Consider the following 19859-nt stretch of genomic DNA (forward strand, 5'->3'; position numbering starts at 1 on the left):
CCTGGGAAGTGGCGGTGCGGTCCCCTACGGCACTGCGTAGGATCCTACGGTCTTGGCGTGCATCCGTGCGTCGCTGCGGTCCGGTCCCAGGTCGACGGGCACGTGCACCTTCCGCCGACCACTGGCGACAACATCGATGTACTGTGGAGACCTCACGCCCCACGTGTTGAGCAATTCGGCGGTACGTCCACCCGGCTTCCCGCATGCCCACTACACGCCCTCGCTCAAAGTCCGTCAACTGCACATACGGTTCACGTCCACGCTGTCGCGGCATGCTACCAGTGTTAAAGACTGCGATGGAGCTCAGTATGCCACGGCAAACTGGCTGACACTGACGGCGGCGGTGCACAAATGCTGCGCAGCTAGCGCCATTCGACGGCCAACACCGCGGTTCCTGGTGTGTCCGCTGTGCCGTGCGTGTGATCATTGCTTGTACAGCCCTCTCGCAGTGTCCGGAGCAAGTATGGTGGGTCTGACACACCGGTGTCAATGTGTTCTTTTTTCCATTTCCAGGAGTGTAGTTCAGTATGTGATGCAACTAAAATTGGAGTGCTAAATAATTTCATTTTGCTACGCAGATCGTGAAACTCTGCCTCGAAAAGAGAAGTAAGATCAGGATTTAACGTCCAATTGACGATGAGGTCACTAGAGACTAAACGAGTTGACATGGGATATGATTGAAGGAAATCTCTCAATGCCCTTTTTTGAGAATTATCAGCCCAGCACTCGACATTGGCGATTTAAAATAACTACAGAAAAAAAGTTTGATTCAGGTATTTGTACCCCATCCCCGAGAATTCAAGCCCAGTGCTTCAACCACTTCGCTACCTCCCTCGGTTTTGTCTGAAACTCTTGCGAGGTTGCCCTGTATTTCGCTGGCAAACAGAGAACTATATCTTTGAAGTGATTGCAATGATAAAAAGCATTGAAAATACTGTTTTCTGGGCAGGAATGGCTTTCAGATAAACGAAGCTTGTTCACATTTCCTTTGCCTTATAATGACACGTTGTTGTATCAAAAAGCAAGGCGAAATTCACTCTCCATTTGTCATCGACCAATGATGAATTTGCCTCTCTTTTCATTTTCATAAACAGGGCAATTTTCCTCACGAATCGGAAGTAAGACATCGAGATCTTTTCCTGCAATAAGCCAACGTGCCGCGCAATGGTAAGATATCACAATATAGCTCTTCCGCGTCTTGGAATAAAGCTGTAAAGCGAGCATGCTGCTCGGCAGTTAGAGGTATCTACCTGACGCAAAAGCTACGAGCGCTTACCATCACCTTTGTTTCATGTGGCAAGCGTTGGAAAATACTTATGTGAAGATTGGATGCTCGTACACTATATAAGAGTTTTAAGTTTGGATTCAGAATCAAGAACGTTCACTCTTTTACTTTACCTTCATAACGAACGACGATCTGACTGAATATTGGTGGAAAGGCACCAATCCGTCATTAGTCTGAAATGACGTATTGAAATATCAGCTGGTTAGTCGCCTCATTTCCAATAATGCACAGTGAAATTGTTTATCCTGCAACGTTGCCTCTCTTACAGGTAGACAACCTGAATAAAAGTTGATGACTATCCATAGAGCAAGCTTTAAACTCGGTGAAACTTAAACATATGCCAAATTCATTATTAACAAGTGCTGTTTACAGGTTTCTGGTCAGAAATAAAACATGTACTACAATACATTATGACGCAGCACAGCCAACAAAAATGGCTGTAAAAGGAAACCAAATTTAGCTCCAGAAACTTGTCCACTTAGACCTCGGTGGTTGGACAACGGGCGGCCCGCGGACCGGATCCGGCCCGCGATTGATCTCAATCCGACACGTGGAAGAAATTCATAGGAAACGAGACATTTTGCTCTCCTACATTCTTCTGCTTAAATCTGAGACTTTCTCTGTATGATAATATTCATGTTCTCTTGAAGAGGAATGTTTTGAGATAAAATTGTTCTGATTGCATGTCGGAAAGCTTAGCGCCAATTTAAAATATACCTTCGAACTTAGACGTTAGGGACACTGCTATCGCATCGCATGAGTACTGCTTTCTTATTGGTCGTACATCCTGTAAAAGTTGAGCAGTTTCGGCCATTTCGCGCAGCAGTAATAAGATATGATACGTTCTTATCATCTGCAATAGTAAAAATGTCACACGGAAGTTATGGGGCCCTCACAGGTTCATTATTATTGACATTGCGTCATGTAATGACCGTCTGAGGGCGAGTATTGTCGTATTGCCAATTATAGAAATATTGACGGATGCTGACTATTTATTCCGAAAATTACTTATACCCCTTGAGCGCTTCAGATGTTTATTAACGAGATTGCAAAGTTTTGGAGTGGAACTTTTTAATATAGCTACGATATTGTAAAACGCCATAAGGAAAGAAACAAAGCTCACTATGCGTAAATAAAGGCAGGCATCAGAAGGTGGGGTGAACATGAAATGAATGCGCTCTCAAAACCGAATGTTTTGAGGTGTAATTCGTTGACTTGGTTTGTGGGGAAAGCGGTGCCATTAGACACCTGTTACAATTTAATATGCTTCATATTTTGGCAAGAATCATTTTCAATGCATTTAACACGATAATATCATTTCTTTCTTAAATGGCATAATTATAATCATCAGGATATTCCCAAGGAACAATGTGTAATGGCTTTTGTAAGCAAAATTTGCATTAGTCAGATCTCCAGAGAGCAATATACATAAATAATGAGTCTATACATTCCTCGAGTCTCTGTGTAAATAATGCTGTGAACTTTATTTTTTGGGTAAACTATCTGCTGTCCATTATGCTCATTGTATTCTTTATACTAATTACGATGGTTTGTATGAAAACATAGATTTCATCGAAACACGCTCCCAACAGCCAGTTATAAAATGATCCCTACATGTTACCTCAGCCAGTGATGAAATACGAGATTACGTTTGCTTGCTTGTGAAGGCATGTTTGTAAGAACAAATGGAAACACGAAAGGATCTCTGCAACCTAATAAAATCACCAGTGGCAGTTTCATCCTGGTTGACTATAATCTATTTCAACTTTTTACAAAACTCATTTTTCCATACTTGTACTCACCATCTTCGTAAATGGCAGGTATTATGAAGCTACGAATGCAGATTTGTAGGTCATCCGACGTTGGAACATTACGCTGCCTCTTCTCTCTATCGTCACTACTCAAGGACAGTGGTGTTTTCATGCTAACGACTCACAAATGATTCTTTGCAGTGCTTCTGGACGAACAGTTTCTTATTAACTTATAGCGTAAATGAAACGTTAAAATAACAGCTCTATAATGCAGAGCTTCGAATCAACAGCTTCGTCATTCTTTCTGCAGTCAACTGTTACAAGCGTTCGATAATTAGTAGCTTCATAGTTTCGACCATAGCTGCAACAATTTAGGAAATAAATTTAAGTTCAGTCGTAATAAAGAGAGAAATGTATAGAAAACAGCTTTTATTTTTCGCTCTTGAAATTTAGAGTACCGCAAAAAAATAGACCTTAGCTCTTTGTAATAGTAATATTTTTTGAACTCTTGTGATGTGAGCATGGTTCTAGTTTTCTTAACTACCGCCCCCTTCCATTCCACATGACGCATAGTATGTCCGTTCCGTGTTTAATACACATTGTTATAACGTACCTTACCGCTTATGAAACAAGAAAAATGTTTTTTACATTGTTGGAAATTACGAAAGTCAAGAAAATTTTGTTGGTTTTAATATTGGTTGTATAGAACGCTGTTTACTCATCTGTTTGGCGCTGCATGTTATCTGCAATATTACTATTTCGTAACATATGGGTGTTGGTGCAAATTGTGTAACAAAACGATCGTTGGCATGTTCGAAAGGAATATTAACGCATTTTCTCTGTTTCCATTGTGCTGAAACGTGGACATCAGTGCTCCTGAAGAATTATACCAAACCCTGCATTTTGAATCTGTTTCTCTGATCTATACATGCGTCAAAACTGGTGTGGAACGGGTCTCACACCATGTGTAGTTAGGAATGCATGGTGAAATTAGAGAAGATGCCCCTTCCTGATCATTAGTAACGTATAGTAGGCCAGTCTCTCCAAAATCCGTGAACATCCACTGTCTTGCCAAACACCTAAACTGCACCATCGTTGTGGAGTTGACTCATTGTAGAGTAAAGTGCGGTACTTTTTATCCGCCATCCTGTGTTGGTGCTCAGCGCCTAACGCAATTTATTAATGACTGAAAGACTGTTTCTCACTTTTAACACGTGTACGTGTTGCTGTAGTAACTGTAACATCTTGAAGTAGTTGACGTGTGCTAGCCAATGTCAAAGGCAGTTGATTGATTTATTGAACCATTTTCATCTACAGCTGCACAATGTGCAAGAGATATTTGGATTTTTATGTTAATATTAACAGTTTTACATATAGTATACCTTTGTACATAATAACACAAATTAATATATCAATTAATGATGAATACTTAAATAAATGCAGTTACGCTATATACAGAGAGATAAAATACAAATGTTCTTCTGAATTAGACTACATTGGATTAACATAGAAAAATTTAGTTTTGTAGGTATTCATTTACTGTGTAAAAGCAGTGATCAACCAAGAACGACTTCAATTTAGATTTGAAGTGACCAATGTTTTGTATGTGTTTAATGGTATCTGGTAAGGCATTGTATAGTTTGATACTAGGATGGATAAGGCCGTTTTGAAATAACTTTGTTTTGTCACTTTGAACATGTACATCCAATTTTTGTCTTGTATCATAGCTGTGTATTATGTGATTTTGAATGATGAGTGGTCTTTTTGTATGTAATTTTTGCTTTAAATACATTTTATTTTCAAGTATATATATGCAAGGAAGTGGCAGGATCATGCTTTTTTGAAACAATGGTCTACATGATTTGCGATTATCTACCCCTTCCATTATTCTTATATTTTTTTTTATTATTTTTTATTTTTTTATTTTTTTTTATGGCAACTCCATAATTTCCCCAGAACATAATCCCATACCAGAGGTGAGAGTGTACAACTGCATAATATACACACTGAAGGGTGTTGTAGCTGGTACAATTTTTTAACGTATATGTAACACAAAACAAGAATTAGCCTACTTAATTTTTTGTTCATTTGCTCAATATGTGCTTTCCATTTCAAGTTGTCTTGTAGATGAAGTCCAAGAACTTTGGTACAGGCTGTTTTGGCAATTGTCTGTCCATATAGTTGTAGATTTGGTGATATCAGATTATTTGTTTGCGCTGTGTGTATATCGATACCTACAAGTTTTTCAGTGTTTAGTATTAAGTCATTGTCATCAGAGTCACATGTTAGCCTTTCAGTGGCTTCTTTCATGCTTTTTACAAAAGTTTTTTCTGAGTTTCCTGTAATTAGAACAATCGTATCATCAACAAATTGAAATATTTTACTGCTGTCTTTATTTATGTTTAGGTCATTTACATAGAGGAAGAACAGAACAGGACCACATAGAGTAAGAACAGAACAGGACCCATTACTGATCATTGTGGCACTCCATATTTAACAGTCAGTAGCTTGGAATTATATTTCCTAATGACATTGTCTCTTTCTTGATTAATTTCCACATATTGTTCCCTGTTCTTAAGATAACAGCTGAGCCAGTTGTTAACTGTTCCCCTAATGCCAAGATTTTCTAGCTTGTGTAGCAATTTGTCATGATTTATGGTGTCAAATGCCTTTGACAAATATAAAAATATGCCCATGGTAAGGTTTTTGTTGTCTAATGCTATCAGTGCCTCTAATAGAAAGCAGTGAACTGCTGATTTGGTTGAACGGTTTGCTCTAAATCCATGTTGAGATTCTGACAGAATGCCATTATCCTCTAAGAAGTCTGTTAGTCTCTTATTGAAAAGCCTTTCTAATATCTTTGAGAAAACAGACAGAAGTGCCAGCGGTCTGTAGTTGGAAATATCATCTTTGTTTCCTTTCTTGTATAATGGCTTTACTTTTGCTATTTTCAAACATGAAGGAAAAGTTCCTGTAGCAAAAGATAGGTTACATAGGTGGGGTAAGGGTTCAGTAATCAAGTCCCCACACTTCTTTGTAATGAAATCAGGTATATCATATGCACCTGCAGAGTGTTTCATTTTGAGACTGTTTACTGTAACCTGTACTACTTCTACATTTGTTGGGTACAGAAACATTGATCTGCTTGAGACTTTTTTCCCTGTTTCTGTATGTTGTTTTCTATTAGAGGTCTGTTGTAGTAGTTTCTCTGTTACATTTATAAAATAGTTATTAACATATTAGCTACTTCCTGTGGGGTATTAATGTTTTCTGAGCCAGCCTTTATTATTAACTCTATTTTTGTAAGATTTGGTTTCTTTCTTTACAACTTGCCAGATTGCTTTGGTTCTGTTTGAAGCATCTATGTATTTGTCATTGTCTCGTTTCGTTGCCTCCTTTATTATTTTATTTAAGATAGATTTATATTTTTTAAAGTAACTATCAAATTCCTGAGTTGTGTTGTAGCTTCTTGCAATATTGTGAAGGTACCGTTTTGTAGGATTTCCTTATACCTCTAGTAATCCACTTGCTGCTTGTAGTGGTTTGGGTTGTTTTGGCTTTCAATGGAAAAGCAAGATCAAAATAATATTTAAAAATATTCATGAATGTCTGAAACTTATCAGAAATATTTTCTGTACTATGCACTAGCTCCCATGATTCTTGTTGGAGATAATTCTGGAATGTTTGTACTGTAGTATTGCTGAAATTTCTGCCGATGTGTGTAGTCTTCCTCATATGATTATAGGATGGATTAGTGTTTACACAAAAGCTTATAGCCTGTGCATGATGGTCTGCCAGTCCAGCTTTAATTACAACTGATTTATAATTTGTTTTGGAGTTAATTGTTATTTGGTCTATAGTAGTACTAGAATGATTCGTTTCACGTGTAGGGGAGTGGATTGTAATCTGTGAGAATGGAATGTTGTTCACATTGTAATTACTCATTACTTCAGGTGAACTATGAGTCCAGTGTGTGTGTGTGTGTGTGTGTGTGTGTGTGTGTGTGTGTGTTTTATTAAGTTGCTACAGTGAAATTGTGCTTTAGAAAATAAACAAGACAATTTTCGTAATACTTCCTTTAGCCATACCTAGTTACTTTTTACAATTACATATAGTATACATACATAATATGCAATAAAGATTTCACTAAACATTTCCGAATTTAAATTTCAATTGCTGGTACTTATAAAGAAAAGTGATTTAAATATGGAGTGAGAGAAGGAAATCGTAAATTCTACCTGAACTAAGAAATATCTGTACCAATCACAAAACAGTCTTCACATATTGTCATAACAACATATGTTAAGTAGCCATAGTTTGCATTGACAAACATAGACCTCGGACTACAAAAAATATCATTCTGTCGTCACAACCAAGATTTCAGGAAATGGCACTGTCACATGTGATCTGACAATTCTGTGGCAGCAGGAATTTGTGAATCACAGAGAGGCGCTGTTAATCATGTGAATACTCAACACAATAATTGAAAGAAGCATGAATCTCTATAATCGTAGTAACTGAGTAGGACTGAATAAGTGTAGCAAGATGAAGTTTATGGAAAATAGAAGAGGAAAAAGCAGTTGGGGAATAATGCAAAGCAAATGTGAGACAGATTGTTGATGATAGAGCAGCATTCAGAACTGAAACGATATTGGTAAATTAGAGGGTCATGTAGTATAATAATTTAATTGTGATGTGGGGAGCAACACTTACAAAAGCTGAAGCTAACTAGGTAGCCGTAATACAGGATATCTTTAAAAATGTGGATACAGTATTACATTTTTTTCAAATCAGAATAATATTTGAACACTTTACATATATTAAAAATATAAGCTTCTAGTGCACACATATAACTTTTTAATACTGTAATTATACTTCTAGAATTGGAAAAGAATGGAAGGATCTCTGATGGTAATAGCTGTAAAAACATTCCAGTGAAAAACATTAACTGCAGCGTCTCTGAATGAAGTTGCTTTGAATTCATTTTGACATATTTTATTTTCATTTTAGCTTGAACATGAATGTGGGTCACCAGTTCCCTGGCCACCATATCTAATTAGCAGCATTTCGTTCTAGTTAGTAACATGTACCATATGTGATTAGACAGAGTTATTGGAGGCTACCACATTTAGTGCTACAGACTATAAATTTCTTATGAGTTATCGCACACATGGTGTGAACTTCTCATTTTTCATATTTGTTGCAGATGTGGATGAATGCGAGGCAATCCCAGGATTATGCCAAGGTGGCCATTGTACAAACTCAATTGGTTCATTCACTTGTGAATGCCCTGAAGGGCAAACACGTAATCCTGAAACAAATGAGTGTCGAGACCGTGATGAATGCCTGGAAGAGGACGTCTGCACAGATGGTCGTTGTGTCAACACTGATGGATCTTATTATTGCCTGTGCAATCCAGGATTTATTCCGAGTCAGGATAATAAACATTGCAGAGGTATGTGTAATAAGTCTCAGATGTGAATTTGGTAATCTGTCATCATATGCTGTAGCTAAAGTTATTTAATTTCACAACTTTCAACACGTTACAGAAATATGAGAAGGAGGAAAGAGATCATTCCAGATTGAAAATTGTTGTAATTGATAAATAATGACCATTTGAAGTATGCATAAATTGAACATATCATAAAATTTTTGAAAACATAGTCAGGGATCTTAAAATTTGTTAAAATTAAAATTTAAAACAGTCTTGATCGCAATCTTGTTAAAATATTTTTTATTGGAGTGAGTGACCGATTTCATCTCTATGAAAGAGTCGAAACCGGTCACTCACTCCAATAAAAAATGTTTTAACAAGATTGCGATCAAGACTGTTTTAAATTTTAATTTGAGCATATCATTGTGGTTTAGAATGAACAAGAAATTCTGCTTCTGAAATAAAGAGGCAAAATTTCAACTAAAAGATATACAAGCAACAGTCTGAATGATTTGCAGTTGTAATTCAATTTCATACTTTTTGAAAAGTTTTATTTACAGTTTCTCAGTTGACTTTCTGTGTGGGATATAGTGTACTACTAGTTCTTCTTCCTCATTTTTTGCCTTTATTCCCCTTTCTCTGTTCAGTTTTGGATGGGCATTAGTGAAGAAATCTCATGTGGCTGAGCCCATTCACTTATGAATTGAATTGCTACAGGCACAGTCTTTCACGCGGTAGATTTAGAATGCAGGAGTTAAATCTGTTGAGAGTACGCGGTGACAGAATGAACATAGTGTCGTTTTTCTGGATTACATGTGATATCAACCAAATACTAAACTTTGTTACAAGAAGACTCTCTTGTGTAATCTCAGGGGTGTCCAAAACTGCAGTCCCAGGATTATGTTGAATATATTAGTGGATCCATTGCGCAAGTTCTTCAGCCATTTTTGGAATATGAAACATATTTCTTTGATAGCACCTGTAGATGAGTACAGCGGACTACTTCCATAAAAAGAGCATTCCGTCTTTGTCTGAATTTATTCAACCAATAGAAGACCATGGCCCCTGAAGAAGAAGAATGCCAGATCCAATCATTCCAAGCATTTATTTCCACTAAATACGCTAAAAAATTAGTACCTTGCATTTTAGCTCAATGGCAGTCATTGAATGCTGTCGGAAGCACTGGGTCCTTTCACTACATCTCTTCAGTTACTCCTGATTTGAAATTTGCAACAGAAGATGATAATTCTGCCTTATTAAAATGAGGACGGAACAAATGTAGGTATTCTAAAAATAAGCTTCAGTATCATCATCATCATCAACCTTAACAGTTTCCAGCCTGTTTGGAACATAAGCCTCACCATCTAGTCCTGTTTTTCCATCATTTTTGTGTGTTCCTGTGTTCACTCTGGTCCCCTCCCCTACCCCCCCCCTACCCCCCCCTCCCCCCCCCCACTGTTTTTTTTTTTTTTTTTTTTTTTTTTTTAAAAATTCCTCTTGATCACTTCCTTCTCATCTCCATTTCATGTGTCTTCTAGAGAATCCTTTTGTTTACCATTCTCCTCAGGTGCCTATACCTGTTTTAAGTAGGTGTAAGTACAACACAACCAGCAGACTTTATTCAACAGAAGTGTTAACAATTTGAGCGCAATATTTAAGTAACATTCAGCAGGAATCAATTACGTACAGAAAGAGCTGTAAGAGTACACACAGAGAACTGAGGCTGAGCATAGCTCGGCTAGCCATAAATAGACTCGGACCATGGGGGGCTCTGACTGTGATCTCACCCCCATTCCCCATGCACAAGTCTGAGGCACCCTCTGTGGATGACATAGCACTGCTGCAGGAACTCACACATGTCACCATCCCTCCTCTCCTAGGGAGATCATGAATTCTTGAGACATCCACACTGTCGTCCTTGTCCGCTGGGCTCTGGCTAAGGTAGCTTGCTGCAGCAGGAGCATGTACACATTCTGTGCCCACTTTCCCATGACAAACCATATGGCAACACCACCAATGCCAGGGCTGTTTCCATGTTGACCTTGAGTATCAGCTCTGGTGATACTGCTAGTGCTGATGGTACTGGCATCAGCAGTTGCTCAGGAATGGGTGACAGAATCCCTGATGATGGTGTCGGAAGTAATAGAGGAACTGTTGGTTCGACCATCGAGGACAGATTTCATCACCCGTGCGGGAGTCTAGAACTGGCAGCAGCAGGCCAATTGGTGTGAAGCAGTACTAGGAGAGAAACTGATCGAAGGGAATGTCAGATAAAGACTTGGCGACATACTTTTTCAACTGAGTTTGGAACATTCGCACTAGGCATTCTGCCTCACCATTAGATTGTGCATGGAACGGTGGGGCGAAGATATGACAGACTGCACCGGAATCACAAAGTGCCGCAAACTCTTGCGATGAAAATTGTGGACGATTATCGGACACTAACATCGTGGGCAAGCCCTTGAGTGAAAAATTTTGGACAAGGCAGTGACAGTGGCAATTACGGATGAGGAAATACAGTGAACGACATACCGAAAATGAGAATATGCGTCAACGACCAACAGCCAACAAGCATTGAGAGGGCGCCAGTGAAATCCACATGTGTATATATGGTCCCATGCATACAACAGTATTGGCCAATGAGACAGCGACACCTGGGGAGCTCCTTGATGCATCACACACTGTGAACTGGAGGCAACCAGGTGGGTAACTTTAACATCCAAGCCAGTCCAAAACATGGGTTGACAGGCCAATTCTCTTGTGTGTGATACACACCAGTGATCTGCATGTAATAAACAGAGGACCTCCAAATGAAGCCCTGGGGGGGGGGGGGGGGGGGGGCCCTCACTACCTGAGGGGTGTGTCTAAAAGCAGAATACCATCCACAACAGAGAATCGACATCAAATGATGCAATAATTACAGAGGGTGTGTTATGACATGCTACAAATTGGGATCTGAAGCTACAGCCTTCATGATCACTGTGCTAGTTACAAGAAAACCATCAACCCTCTGCTGTGCAGCAACATCAGTGTGGGAAAAAAAGCAATTCCTCCTGATCAAATTCTGGGTCCGGACTGGCCAACAGGCAGGACAAAGCATTGTCATTTCCATGTTGATTCAGTGGGCAGAAGTGACACAATAGCAGAAACATGTTGATACATGACTTTGAGATCATCACGCGAAACTTCAAACCCAAGATAAATGATAGAAGGTTGAAAAAATTTACATTTTTCTAAATTACATTTCAACGAGGCTGCTTGGAGGACAGAAAGAAAGAATACGGACATTTTGTAAATGTTCTGCAGTGGAAGCACCATAACTACCATGTCATCCAAATAGTTTGCACAACACGGCACATATGATGTAAGCTGTTCCAAAAAACTTTGAAAAATAGTGGAGTGCTGGCGACTCCAAAATGCAACTGCAAGTTTTGGTACAGCCCAGAAGGGGTATTGACAACTAACATGCATTGTGACTGTGTATCTAAGGGACATAGTAAATAGGCACCCAACAAGTTAAGTTTTGAGAAATATTGCCCACCTGATAACTTTGCAAAGAGATCATCCGGGCATGGTATCGGGTATGTATTCACTACAGATTGTGTGTTCACAGAAACTTTAAAATCACTGTAGAGCTGTAACCAGCCCGGCAGTTTCTTTATGAGAACTAAGGGGGTAGACCATTCACTTGATGCAATAGGCCAAACAACACCAGATTTCTTGAAACGATGTACTTCATCTTTAACTTGTGCCCTGAATGCCACTGAACCAGACGGGCCTGGAAAAAAGTGAGGCTGAGCAGAAGGTTTCATGGTAATGTGCTTTAAAATTGTTGGCACATCCAAATCCAAGAGAGAAAAATGAGGAAAACTGAGAACATAATGCATCTAACTGTGTAAATGGTACTTGTTCAGACTCTGAATTCACTTCATCTGAAATGGTAAAAGCAAAGTACTTAAAAGCATCTAATCCAAAAAGATTCTCCATACATGCGTTATATACAACAATAAATGTAAGTGACCGGACTACTGACTTGAAGGTCACTGCAACAGAAAATTGGTCAAGAATAGAAATACTACATTTATTGTAGTTTACTGAATTTTGCGACACAGGGAGAAGTAGAGGGGAGCCCAAGTTTGTGAGTTTAACAAGGTTACTGCAGCTCTGGTATCCACACGCGTGTGCAGAACTGTACAAAAAACCATAACATCAATGAAAAGTTAGTTTGGTGAAACGGAAATAGCCGATACTATGTTGTGTCCATATTCGCTTCAGGGTTGTTGCTCTGAATCTTTGCATTACAAACAGAAGCAATGTGACATTCTTTGTTGCAATTATGACAGGAAGCCCAGCGTTTTGGGCATACTGGGTGCTTGTGGTTAATGACACAATAAGGGCAGGGCGGGAGCGTCGAATGCGTGCATTGCTGTTTACTGGCCTGTTTACTTTGTTGGTATGACTGTTGGTGGGAGCGAGGCTGGCCACCTTAATGCTGTGATTGTGTGCTGGCGTCTGTGACCATGTCTTCCCCCTGCAAATTATCTGAAGCTTGGTGTGGAGGAGAGGGTTACATTGCTGATACCTGTAACCATGACTCAGTTTGACTATACGCAGCTTGTGACACCCCTTGAACAACTGTGCAATAGCTAAAACCTTGGGGGAGGGATGGATTTTCACACAAAAGAGCCCATTCTCACACCTCATGATCCAGAGCTAAACGAATTGTGGCATCTATAAGCATGTGGTCGGCATATGTCTCTTTATGCACATCGGACATAAAATGACAATGACATGGATTTCAGCCGTCTGTGCTCGATAGGGTTGATAAAGTTGCTTCCTACAACAACAAAGGTGCACTTACAGTAGTATTTAGATAGAACTTCACACATTTGGTCAAATATTAGAGAAGATGGATCCTGTGAAGGGGCGAGTTGACATAGGACTTGATACATTCTTGGCAATATCCGTAAAAGAAACAAGGTACGACATAAAATAGTATCAGTAATCCCAAAAGTTTGAAAGCATTGTTTCAGCCATTTCTCGTATGCATTCCATGCCTCAACAAACTCATTATATGCAGAAAAGGGAGGTGGATAAACCATGGGGGCCGTGGAGGGCGACACGGATGGAGAAGCATGCCAACTAGACAAAACAGAAGCCAGTGATTGAAGTACCTGAGTTTGATTGTGCAGTGCCCGTGTTTGGTAGTGCAATGCCGTGGCAAATGATTGTTGCTGTTCTACCAGCTGATGTAAAGTGTTTTCTGTAACACCATCAGCCATTGTGAGTATAATCGGAGGACCAACCAGAGTAGAAATATGTGCAGAGAACAGGAACACAGTCATTGCTAATCGTGTTGTAATTAGGTATAAGTTCAACGTGCTCAGCAGACTGAACACAACTTTATTCATGGTCAGTAGACTGAACACGACTTTATTCCACGGAAGCATTAACAACTTTGAAACACTATTTAAGTAACATTCAGCAGGAACCAATTACATACACAAAGAGCTGTAGCAATACACATAGAGAAATGAGGCCGATCAGCCTTTTCAAAATATGCACACACAACACTGGAATACCAACTTAGTCTTGATGTTTCTATCCTGCTCTGCGAAGGTTTCCCCTTTCACTATTTCCCTTACACTTTCTTTCCTCATCCTATCTCTCCTCCCCCCCCCCCCCCCCCCCCCCCCACATGAACCATGGACCTTGCCGTTGGTTGGGAGGCTTGCGTGCCTCAGCGATACAGATAGCCGTACCGTAGGTGCAACCACAACGGAGGGGTATCTGTTGAGAGGCCAGACAAATCTGTGGTTCCTGAAGAGGGGCAGCAGCCTTTTCAGTAGTTGCAAGGGCAACAGTCTGGCTGATTGAGTGATCTGGCCTTGTAACACTAACCAAAACGGCCTTGCTGTGCTGGTACTGCGAACGGCTGAAAGCAAGGGGAAACTACGGCCGTAATTTTTCCCAAGGGCATGCAGCTTTACCGTATGGTTAAATGATGACGGCCTCCTCTTGGGTAAAATATTCCGGAGGTAAAATAGTCCCCCATTCGGATCTCCGGGCGGGGACTACTCAAGATGATGTCGTTATCAGGAGAAAGAAAACTGGCATTCTACGGATCGGAGCGCGGAATGTCAGATCACTAAATCGGGCAGGTAGGTTAGAAAATTTAAAAAGGGAAATGGATAGGTTAAAGTTAGATATAGTGGGAATCAATGAAGTTCGGTGGCAGGAGGAACAAGACTTCTGGTCAGGTGACTACAGGGCTATAAACACAAAATCAAATAGGGGTAATGCAGGAGTAGGTTTAATAATGAATAGAAAAATAGGAATGCGGGTAAGCTACTACAAACAGCATAGTGAACGCATTATTGTGGCAAAGATAAATACGAAGCCCACACCTACTACAGTAGTACAAGTTTATATGCCAACTAGCTCTGCAGATGACGAAGAAATTGAAGAAATGTATGATGAAATAAAAGAAATTATTCAGATAGTGAAGGGTGACGAAAATTTAATAGTCATGGGTGACTGGAATTCGGTAGTAGGAAAAGGGAGAGAAGAAAATGTAGTAGGTGAATATGGATTGGGGCTAAGAAATGAAAGAGGAAGCCGCCTGGTAGAATTTTGCACAGAGCATAAGTTAATCATAGCTAACACTTCGTTCAAGAATCATTAAAGAAGGTTGTATACATGGAAGAATCCTGGAGATACTATAGGGTATCAGATAGATTATATAATGGTAAGACAGAGATTTAGGAACCAGGTTTTAAATTGTAAGACATTTCCAGGGGCAGATGTGGACTCTGATCACAATCTATTGGTTATGATATGTAGATTAAAACTGAAGAAACTGCAAATAGGTGGGAATTTAAGGAGATGGGACCTGGATAAACTGACTAAACCAGAGGTTGTACAGAGTTTCAGGGAGAGCATAAGGGAACAATTGACAGGAATGGGGGAAAGAAATACAGCAGAAGAAGAATGGGTAGCTCTGAGGGATGAAGTAGTGAAGGCAGCAGATGATCAAGTAGGTAAAAAGACGAGGGCTAGTAAAAATCCTTGGGTAACAGAAGATACACTGAATTTAATTGATCAAAGGAGAAAATATAAAAATGCAGTAAATGAAGCAGGCAAAAAGGAACACAAACGTCTCAAAAATGAGATCGACAGGAAGTGCAAAATTGCTAAGCAGGGATGGCTAGAGGACGAATGTAAGGATGTAGAAGCGAGTATCACTAGGGGTAAGATAGATACTGCCTACAGGAAAATTAGAGAGACCTTTGGAGAGAAGAGAACCACTTGCATGAACATCAAGAGCTCAGATGGAAACCCAGTTCTAAGCAAAGAAGGGAAAGCAGAAAGGTGGAAGGAGTATATAGAGGGTTTATACAAGGGCGATGTACTTCAGGACAATATTATGGAAACGGAAGAGGATGTAGATGAAGACGAAATGGGAGATTCGATACTGCGTGAAGAGTTTGACAGAGCACTGAAAGAACTGAGTCGAAACAAGGCCCCGGGAGTAGACAGCATTCCATTAGAACTACTGACGGTCTTGGGAGAGCCAGTCCTGACAAAACTCTACCATCTGGTGAGCAAGATGTATGAAACAGGCGAAATACCCTCAGACTTCAAGAAGAATATAATAATTCCAATCCCAAAGAAAGCAGGTGTTGACAGATGTGAAAATTACCGAACAATCAGTTTAATAAGCCACAGCTGCAAAGTACTAACACGAATTCTTTACAGACGAATGGAAAAACTAGTAGAAGCTGAACTCGGGGAAGATCAGTTTGGATTCCGTAGAAATACTGGAACATGTGAGGCAATACTGACCTTACGACTTATCTTAGAAGAAAGATTAAGAAAAGGCAAACCTACGTTTCTAGCATTTGTAGACTTAGAGAAAGCTTTTGACAATGTTAACTGGAATACTCTCTTTCAAATTCTGAAGGTGGCAGGGGTAAAATACAGGGAGCAAAAGGCTATTTACAATTTGTACAGAAAGAAGATGGCAGTTATAAGAGTCGAGGGGCATGAAAGGGAAGCAGTGGTTAGGAAGGGAGTGAGACAGGGTTGTAGCCTATCCCCGATGTTATTCTATCTGTATATTGAACAAGCAGTAAAGGAAACAAAAGAAAAATTCGGATTAGGTATTAAAATTCATGGAGAAGAAATAGAAACTTTGAGGTTCGCCAATGACATTGTAATTCTGTCAGAGACAGCAAAGGACTTGGAAGAGCAGTTGAACCGAATGGACAGTGTCTTGAGAGGAGGATTTAAGATGAACATCAACAAAAGCAAAATGTGGATAATGGAATGTATTCAAATTAAATCGGGTGATGCTGAGGGAATTAGATTAGGAAATGAGACACTTAAAGTAGTAAAGGAGATTTGCTATTTAGGGGGTAAAATAACTGATGATGGTCGAAGTAGAGAGGACATAAAATGTAGACTGGCAATGGCAAGGAAAGCGTTTCTGAAGAAGAGAAATTTGTTAACATCGAGTATAGATTTAAGTGTCAGGAAGTCGTTTCTAAAAGTATTTGTATGGAGTGTAGCCATGTATGGAAGTGAAACATGGACGATAAATAGTTTGGACAAGAAGAGAATAGAAGCTTTCGAAATGTGGTGCTACAGAAGAATGCTGAAGATTAGATGGGTAGATCACATAACTAATGAGGAGGTATTGAATAGAATTGGGGAGAAGAGGAGTTTGTGGCACAACTTGACAAAAAGAAGGGACCGGTTGGTAGGACATGTTTTGAGGCATCAAAGGATCACAAATTTAGCATTGGAGGGTGGCGTGGAGTGTAAAAATCGTAGAGGGAGACCAAGAGATGAATACAATAAGCAGATTCAGAAGGATGTAGGTTGCAGTAAGTACGGGGAGATGAAGAAGCTTGCACAGGATAGAATAGCATGGAGAGCTGCATCAAACCAGTCTCAGTACTAAAGACCACAACATCAACAATGCCTACTCCAAATTTTTATATTATTTTCTTTACTGCAATTTCAATATACAGATTGAATAACATCTGGGATAGTCTAGAATCCTGTCTCACACCCTTTCAACCACAGCTTCTCTTCCGTGCCCCTCATCTCTTACAACTGTGATCTGGTTTCTGTACAAATTAAATAGCCTTTCATTGCCTGCATTTTATCCCTGCCACATTCATAATTTGAAAGAGAGTATTTCAGTCAACATTGTCAAAAGCTTTCTGTAAGTTTACAAATGCTATACATGTAAGTTTGCCTTTCCTTAAGCTGTTGTCTAAGATAATTCATAGGGTCAGTATTGTCTCACGTGTTCCTACATTCCAATGGAATCCAAACTGATAATCCACGAAGTTAGCTTCTACCAGTTTTTCCGTTCATCTGTGAAGCTGCTGCACCTGCTCTTTTTTTTTTTTTTTTTTATTATTATTATTATTATTATTTTGCTCACGTGATGGAAGGGTTTTGTCACGGCTGGCTCCTACAAGGCTATCAGTAGGTCTGAAGGAATGTTGTCTACTCTTGGGACCTTATTTCAACTTGGGTCTTTCAGTGCTTTGTCAAATTTCTCACATAGTATCATATTCCCATCTCATCTTCATCTACATCTTCTTCCATTTCCACAATATTGCCCTCAAGTGCATCATCCTTGTATAGACCCTCTGTATACTCCTTTCACCTTTCTGCTTTCCCTTCTTTGCTGAGGACTGGTTTTACATCTGAGCTCTTTATATTCATACAGATCTCCATGTTCCTGTAGACAGCATCTAACTTATCCCTAGTGATATATGCTTCTACATCCTTACACTTATCTTCTAGCCATTCCTGCTTAGCCAATTTGTACTTCCTGTTGATTTCATTTTTGAGATGTTTGTATTCATTTCATCTGCTTCATTTACTGCAATTTTATATTTTTTCCTTTCATCAATTAAATTCAATACCGGTATGCAATAACTTGTATGCATTACAGGGCTATTCAAAAAGAACAACAGATTTCAAACATTTATTGCTTCCAAACTGCAAAAGATAGAAACAGAATTCCAACATTTCTAGAAAGAGAGAAATTCAAATTTTTATGCATACAATGTGAGCACCGTGTGTTACACGACAGATATCAAAACTGAGGCTCATTTCCTACCACACACAAAGCAGCTGGTCCCTCATAGTTGAATTCGCAGCTTCAGCAATGTGATGTCACAGACTTTCAAGAGTATCAGGCATAAGGGGGGGGGGGGATAAAAACTTGGTCTTTTATGTAACCCACAGATAAAAGTCACAAGGAGTGAGATCTGGAGACCTGGGAGGCCACCAGCGATGAAGTTCATCTTTTGCACTCCCTGGTTTCCAGACCTCATACCTTGTGACTTTTATCTGTGGAGCTGCATAATAGACAGCGATTCTATCCCCCTATACCTAACACTCTTGAAATTTGCAACATCACATTTTGAAGCTGTGAATTTGGTAACGAGCGAACAGCTGCTTCATGTGTGTCAGGAAATGAGCCACCGTTTTGGTATTCATCATGTAACATCTCGTGCTCACATTGAATGCATAAAAATTTGAACTTATCTCTTTCCAGGAACATTGGAATTGTGTTTTTATCTATTGTAGTTTGGAAGCAATAAATGTTTGAAATCTGTTCCTTCTTTTTGAATAGCCCTGAACTTATCTGCTTTTTTTGTGTGACGTCTTTGTACCAAATTATGCTCCTAACACTTCACAGAAATGCTTCTGCCTGTCTGCCACGTTCGCTGATCTCTTTCTCATTTTTTCCATTTTCCTGTATCACACTTCTCAAGTACTTGACATTTTCACCTTCTTCAGTTGTTCACCTCCAATCTTTATTTTGCTAGTTACTCAAATATCTTTCTTTCTAGTTGTAACCAGGGTCTCACATTTATTTACATTACATTTCTTTCCATACTGTCTCACAGTTTCTTCCCAGACATCCAGCTGTTCCTGAATCTCCTCCACCCTATATCCCCAGATCATCAACTCATCTGTGAACAGCGTTCCATTCATCTTGTCTTCTCCAGTTTTCTCTGCTACCTTAGTGGTTATCACATCCAAGACCACAATGAAGAGGAGAGATGACAATCCACTGCCTTTTTCACATCACTTGCGTGTCTGAACCAATCCGTCCTTTCATTTTCCACTTTCACACAACTCAGATTTCCACGATACATGTCCTCCATTCTGCTTGTTGTCTCTTTTACCACTCCCTTCTTTTCTAGTGCTTTCCAGGCCTTTCCTTTACAGGTGCTATAAAATGCCTTTTCTGTGTCTAAAAAGGCCATCAAAAGGTCTACTCCAAATTCATATTGGTGCTCCTGGAGCTGCCTCACTACAAGTGTGAGGTCAAAAGTTGATCTCCCAGGTCTGA

The 19859-nt window shown here is 39.6% G+C and overlaps 1 protein-coding gene across 1 annotated transcript in view; it reads left to right on the forward strand.

Moving 5' to 3' along the window:
* Positions 1–19859, forward strand: part of LOC126412131 (fibrillin-2-like) — a 675186-nt gene that overhangs the window by 300297 nt on the left and 355030 nt on the right. The window contains exon 9 of the mRNA XM_050081574.1: positions 8243–8491. Within this exon, the coding sequence (XP_049937531.1) occupies positions 8243–8491 (249 nt within the window). The remainder of the gene's footprint in view (positions 1–8242; positions 8492–19859) is intronic.

This window comes from Schistocerca serialis, chromosome 7 (assembly GCF_023864345.2).
Source record: "Schistocerca serialis cubense isolate TAMUIC-IGC-003099 chromosome 7, iqSchSeri2.2, whole genome shotgun sequence".
Taxonomy (NCBI): domain Eukaryota; kingdom Metazoa; phylum Arthropoda; class Insecta; order Orthoptera; family Acrididae; genus Schistocerca; species Schistocerca serialis.